We start from the raw sequence: 7,560 nt of genomic DNA, 5'->3' as shown, positions 1-7,560 counted from the left end.
AATGAAAATATTCAAGCTTTAAATTTCGCAACATGAAAATGCGATTTTACGGTATATTTATAACTGTAGCTATACAAAATTAAAATGTCAAAACGACATCTTGACTATAGATTTTATATTTTTACATGCTTTGTACTTTGTCTATTTACTCATACACAATCACGTTAGATTTGATTGGTCTGGGAAAATTAATGTTCGACAGCGTTTATGCCAAGTCGAAGAAACGATCACTAAATTATTTACCGAATCAATAACTCTCTTTCCGGATTGATACACTGTAATATACTAAACACTTTTCGTGTTTTCTGACACTGAGAGGTAAAATAGAAATAATCCGATAACGCACATCTCTTTCATTTTCAAATCCATATTTACGTCTGAAATGTTGTTAGAATTGCTGTTTGGTAGAATATCATGCAAGTTTGAGATAATTAGCGTATATTCCCTCAACATCACCACAACACACAAACACACACGAAATAAATTGTACAACTCTATTAATCATAATAGAATAATTCCGTTTTGTGATATTTTTGTACATTGATGACAAATATCCAGATAGCATGGACATTTTTCTTAGCAGATACGCAAATATATTACATTAGCACCTTTCTTAAGTGAATTTTGTATGTTTTTTAAAAATGTAAACTTGGGTTGCAGATGTTTTCAATAATGACCACATGGGAATCCCAATATGCCTGGGAATTCTAATATGTAATGTATGGGAATCATGTTTTCCTTGGCGATGAAGATGTCTGTTAGGAAAGGTAATCTGAAGCAAAGTATTCTCTGGAAATAATCACTTAACATTTGTTTACGGCATGAATCATGCAAAGTTTATTAATTTACTGCCAATCCCACGATTATAAAATCAACCCATGAGCATCATTTTCGAAACTAACTTGGTGGTAATCTTTGAGGTAGCCATTGTTGTAGTAGTAGGAAATATATCTTCCACGGTCCTTATTTTTCGAGATATAAAGTAAGTCTCTATGCCGTTTTCTTTGTCCATTCCCCTTATTCTGTCTTCTGCATATAATTTGCAATTTTCGTTTTTGCCCGTACAATTACAATATGAAAATCCCACACAATTGACGTCATCAATACAACGCCCCAAACAGTCACTTATAGAATTTGTTCTCTCCGTCTTCAAAGCACGGTTAGTTCCCTTGATTTTTGTATTTTCAAAGGAAAATTGTTTCTTCACCTTGGACAACATAAATAAAGATTTGTATTTAGTGTTTTCTGTTGCTTTGAATTTGTCTTCGCTCTCATTAAAACTACGACATGTCATGTAATTTTCTTCATCTTTACGGCATTCATGACAGTATGTAACTGCCACACAGTGGATTCGTTGTAGACAATCGTCTATACAGGAGGAGAGATCCAGTTTCTTGGATGTTGAATTTCCATGGATTTCAGTATTTTCCATCTCAAGACCGGCGGATAATTCGTGACAGGTGTCCACAACTCCTTGCATTTGCAGGTGTTCACAGTATTCCCCTTTATATTTGTCTATCTTCTTTGCTATCAATTTAAAATCGATATCCAATTTTCCCATGTACTGTTCTGTGAAAAGCTCTTTGATCGGTTTCAAATTATATTGGACTGGAACAGGGGACTCTTTCACAGTGGAAGCCCATGTTAGAGCATCTCCGTTGGCGGGTGGTGCAGCTCCTTTTGTAATAGTTTTTGTTTCAACCTCACTTCTAAATTTCGACGCGGATTCTTTTTGATTTGAGTCTAAATCAAATCCACCGCCGACGTTGACTATCCCAGAATAGCTCGCTGACAGAGCGACATTTACACCTTTCTCGGTTTGTGATTCGAACTTCTCAGATTGCATTTTATGTTCAAAAGCAAAGCTTGCACCAAATGTTGTATCTGTAAGAAAGTGAGTTCCATAAGATTCAAAAAAGCTCAAGTAAGTTTCGTTCTCATCCAAATGAGCGTTGTTTAATCTGTATACCCAGTCGAGAAACATTGGATGGAATGTTGGGGGACTGCTTTCTTCTAGTCTGGAATAATAATAGTTACAGCTTGCCTTCGATAAAATAAAGACCCATTCACCTCTGGACACTGTAGAAATTGCCTCTTTATATCCAGCATTGGCTGAAAAGCTGATACCGTATCCCCCACCGTGGGCATGCGCAGATATAGATAGAGACTTGGAGAATTCATACTGTGTCTGAATGACTTTGGACGAGAAAGATGTTACACATGACACATCAGGCACAAGGAGAATTCCCTTGGGAACGCTATACCGGCAATCGGCTGTTTGATAGCTATTCGTGTAGTCGGCCTGGAAAATAGGGAATGTAAAACCAGGGTCGTGTCCGATAGATAACGGGTAACCTTTGAGTATGTTATATCCCAACAACGCGTAATCTAGGTCTGGAAACGACTGCTTCATCACAGTGCCTTTACAATCTCGAAATCTGTACTCTAAAAAACCAAAAGAACAACAAAGTTATATAAGATATATATATATATATATATATATATATATATATATATATATATATATATATATATATAGAGAGAGAGAGAGAGAGAGAGAGAGAGACAGACAGACAAGACAGGCAGACCGAGACAGAGTCACAGAGAGAGAGACAGAGTTGCAGGTACAAAACGGACGTAGAATTGCCTTTCAGAGTCCTAATGGAATTTATTTGCGATCCATGACTATATATTATAAATACTTGTCTATTAAAGGACCCATTATACATGTTTGTCCAGCAAACAGTATGTTTGTGCATAAATCGTATATATACATGACAAATAACAACCCATAAAAGTTGTAATTCGCGATACTAATAAAATACTGCGTGTATAAATAAGAAGCAGCATTTTGCTGACTCGACAATAAAATACAACAATAAAGAATAAAAGAACAAAAGGACAAGAAGCATCATATAATTGTTATTTCAATCAACCAGCTACGAAGAGGTGTTCGAATTATCTGAACAGACTTACGTATCATGTCGTTATAAATAGAGAATTGATTTATATTTGAAAGGTCATGTCGCAAGCAAAAATCCTGTAAATCTGGAACAATTGCAAGGGATGCAACAGAGCTACATTTTGCAAAACTTCGAGAGTCGTTTCTGTTGTTTGAAAGGGGCAGCGTCAGTGGAGATATATATAGTGTGCTAGCGTTTAACGTCAGCACAGCACAATAGTTGATATATGTTGCCTACTTCTTGGAGAATTCTACAAAATCTCTTTGTTTAGCTTACCAGGATCAAGATAATATTTGTACATGATTTGATTTCCATTGGAATCAACTGTGAGAGCCTCGTTCTTCAACGTTTTGTACAGAAGGCCGTCTTCGAAGGAACTGAAAGCATACATCATGTTTCGTTTTGAAAGGTAAATATGGGAATTGAAGTTACAGCTTGCAATCCTACCTATCTATTAGCATACTTACCTACCTACATACCATTATCTACCTTCCTACTTATCTACCTACCCACCTAACTACATCCATCCATCAATCCATCCATCCATCCATCCATACATATATCCATCCATCCATCCATACATACATACATACATACATACATGTCAGAAACTGCAAATGCAAATTGGAAACTCTTCTTCAAGGTTTCACATTGAAATCGACCACTTTTGCTATTCTTAGGGATAGTCATGACACTGTTTGTGACACCTGGATGCAATGACATAATATTCTTTTGATAGAGACTTGGATTTGACTACAAAACGATGGTGATAAGAAAGCCAAATAGAGGAACCTGCTACGCGTAAGTAGGTATAATTAGGTTTGCATCTATGTCAGTAAAGTGTACAAAGATCAGATATAACGTTTCTGTCTGATTATGCATTCCATCTGTAGAAAGTTACAAACTGTATGCAAACAATATTATCTTCTACGTGAATTTTCACATCATTAACGTTTCGTAGCTGGGCTGTGCTATAAAGTACACAATAAATACAGTATGTTAGAGGCACAGTAGACACTGTTGTCAATGAAATAATACAATTTTTGTAAGTTGATGAAGTAGTACAACACAAAGACAAAATGAAAATGCATACCTATTCACACGAAAAACCACATGAACCAACACTCCCATAACTGTGAATGTCAAAATTAGAAGAAGGCAGGACGCAAGGAGACAGCACTTCCGCTGGTGCAATCGTTTCTGCAATGAACATATTTTTTTAAATAATATTACATCGACTTTCGTCAAAATCCAACATCGAAATGGAACGTGAAATTTAACTTAATCTACCTGCAAACTATTCGTTTTATCGGTTCTTTCCCATTACCTAACCTTTCCTGTCACCCTCAGACAAGAAATGAGCGTGCCAGGTATAAGGTAAAATCAGCCCTACATGTACACAAGTAGTATTAATATTGAGAATAACAAATTACAAATATAAAGTCGAGTGAACCCTGCGCAAACATAACATAAATAAGTGAGGAAATTTATTAAGCACCTTCATATACTATGTACAATCTCGTTTTGATTTTTTTCTGGTGACCCATTACATACATACATAGACCCACACACACATACATTCAGACAGACAAACACACAGACAGACACGCAAACATATATATATATATAGGTAATTTTATATTTTATTTTGCCAAACATTTATTAAAAGTACTTTTTCATTTATAATAATCATGCTCTTAGACCCGTGTGTCAAAAGTTTCTTATTAAATTAGAAATAAAGTTTAGAAATACGACTTCAAGCATCTTTGTAGAAACATTTGTGTTGTAAGATGCACACCAATGTTTTTATGTTAAGGTTGTATTTCACCATTGATTTCAATTTCTTCTCGAAACGATAGAAATGCTCATCAGGCTATTCCGTCTACATAGAAATGCTCAACAGGCTATTCCGTCTACATAGAATTGCTCAGCAGGCTATTCAGCCTACATAGAAATGCTGATCAGGTTATTCCGTCTACAAAGAAATGCTCAACAGGCTATTCCGTCTACATACAAATGCTCATCAGGCTATTCCGACTACATAGAAATGCTGATCAGGCTATTCCGTCTACATATAAATGCTGATCAGGCTATTCCGTCTAGTACATAGAAATGCTGATCAGGCTATTCCGTCTAGTACACAGAAATGCTGATCTGGCTATTCCGTCTACAAAGAAATGCTCATCAGGCTATTCTGTCTACATAGGAATGCTCTTCATGCTATTCCGTCTGCTTAGTGACAATGGAGATGGACAATAGCTATTCCGTCTACTTAGGTGGCGCTATACAGTTTCGCATTTTGCATAGGGTTAGGATTTTAAAGAAAAAGAATGTTCCCGGCTTTCCTCACTGGTTATACTGGCTATTTAAAAAAGACCTTGTATATCTTAGGTATAATGCAAAGAACCTTTAATTCCCTTTATTCTGGTGTATGATTGATGGGTGTACTATGGGTTATAGAGTGTACAGCTTGGCCTTACTTCAAATGTGCACCTTTCAAAAAAGTGCTAGCTCTACTTGGTCATTTTCACTTCCTGAACTTCAGAGGTAAATTGTATAAAAAAGAGCCGATAATTTTTTTTACATTTTATATATTTGGTAATTCATTCATTGCACTTTCAGAAGCTGGTATTGTCTAGTCTGGCAAAATTCATTTTCCCTATTTTAATAGCTGCTATGTATAGTGTACTTTAGACTAATTCAGACTGATTTTTTAACACAAGGGAGCAGTCATTTTAGTTAGCAGTGTACTTAAATCATGTAAAATTTCCAAAAGTACAACATCCAAAAGAAATATCATCCACATTAAATTAATGTAGCATAGAGGTATGCAAACATTCTCTCCACTGTGCATGTTTTAAATGCGAACTACTTCACCTTACATACGTCACTCTCTCAAAAGTACATATTATCTGGTGAGCGCCACCTTAGTGACAATGGAGATGGACAATGGCTATTCCGTCTACTTAGTAACAATGGAGAGGGACAATGGCTATTCCGTCTACTTAGTAACAATGGAGATGGACAATGGCTATTCCGTCTATTTAGGGACAATGGAGATGGACAATGGCTATTCCGTCTACTTCATGAGAATGGAGATGAATAATGGCTATTCCGTCTGCTTAGATGGACAATGATGTTATTGATCATTACAATAATTCAAGAAAGGTTTTGATAGCAAACGAGTACATAATTCATTTGAACATAGCTAATGTGTTATAACCATGTTTACTTACACGAAGGATTAAAAAAAGCAATATATGACTTGTAAACTAATTACTTTGTATTCATTTTATACCTTTAATCCTGTGTCGTCTGTAGAGAATGATGTTAACGAAGGTGGTGGCATCATAAGTTGATCTCTGTCTCTTCTCTCTTGGTTTTCCATCAACGAAGCCTGAAGTTCTCTGTTTTCGAGTCGGAGTCGCTCGAGTTCTATATAGACTTCTGGGATAGCTCCTCTCCCCGCGGCAGTAACCTCCTTTTTGGCAAACCCTTGTGTCATCACTCTGATCACGAAGGTAAAGTGATAGCATGTAGTAGTAAACGGGTCAGTGGAGGGTTGTCATTGTTTTTAATTTAATTGAAAAAAAATAATAATATTTGCATGACAATTTTCATCAACATGTCTCAACACAGCTCTGATCAAAGCTTAAAATAATCTTTTAGAGAACGAAAGAAAAACCAGCAATTGGCGATTATGGATTGTACACCAAAAAAGTATCTACATCCTCTTTACTCAAGGCACCCTAACTACTTTGCTATTTCGATACAGCGTTGCTAAAGCAATACCTACACGTATCAAAATGGAATAAACTCAGGGATGTATCTGTATAGGGTACGTAAGTAGGCATGAGAGAGAGAGAGAGAGAGAGAGCAATCTGTGAACTTATTTGACGTATTATTCATCACGGTTACAGTTTCATCCATAAAGGCCTATATCTTCATATTTTACGATTCTTCGAATACCAAAATTTAAGCGCTATAATAATTGTGGTCACCCTCTAAGTGCAACATTTACCTATATATATATATATATATATATATATATATATATATATATATATATATATATATATATGCGAGTGTGAACTTACCTTCTCTTCAATGGTCAAGCAATGAAAAGTAATTGCAATCAATATAATTTGGCGACTTTTTATAGTGTTGAACCTAAAGTGAAATTTCCATATAAGTACAGAGATCAAATTTCATGTACCGTGTGAACTTACAAAAACTAAAAAAAAAATTCATTACTTTAGACTATAACGAGCTAAAACAATGGGGTATGACGTCGACAACATCATGAATCTTAGGGAGAAAAAAAATGATAAGCTTTTCTTAGAATTTGTTTCTATTCAGGAAAAACGTAATTGATTTTCTTGTGTTCCAGTTGAACGATTATTTTAGATGGATTCCAATACGGTCACGTTCATCACGATGTTTGGAACAGGGTTAGTCACTTTCACTACATGTTTGCTTTGTCATTCAATGACTAAATATTTCAGTGTTTCTAGATGCGAAAATAATCTCCAATCTCTGGACAAATGATTAGAGGAAATGACACAATCGAACCTAGGGCAACATAGCACAGTTTCTT

General features: G+C 35.6%; 1 protein-coding gene across 1 annotated transcript; it reads right to left on the bottom strand.

Moving 5' to 3' along the window:
• Positions 1 to 482: 482 nt before the first annotated feature.
• On the bottom strand, positions 483 to 7,159 carry LOC149793038 (uncharacterized). Its single transcript, XM_089966274.1, has 5 exons — positions 7,061 to 7,159; positions 6,262 to 6,472; positions 4,057 to 4,163; positions 3,240 to 3,340; positions 483 to 2,445 (listed from the first exon to the last, which is right to left on the bottom strand). Exons 2-5 carry the CDS (start codon positions 6,466 to 6,468, stop codon positions 872 to 874), a joined length of 1,989 nt encoding a protein of 662 aa, XP_089822400.1. The 5' UTR covers positions 6,469 to 6,472; positions 7,061 to 7,159; the 3' UTR covers positions 483 to 871.
• Positions 7,160 to 7,560: the final 401 nt, after the last annotated feature.

This window comes from Sinohyriopsis cumingii, chromosome 8 (assembly GCF_028554795.1).
Source record: "Sinohyriopsis cumingii isolate HCF-2022 chromosome 8, ASM2855479v2, whole genome shotgun sequence".
Lineage (NCBI taxonomy): Eukaryota > Metazoa > Mollusca > Bivalvia > Unionida > Unionidae > Sinohyriopsis > Sinohyriopsis cumingii.
This window is presented reverse-complemented; position numbering and strand designations above follow the sequence as displayed.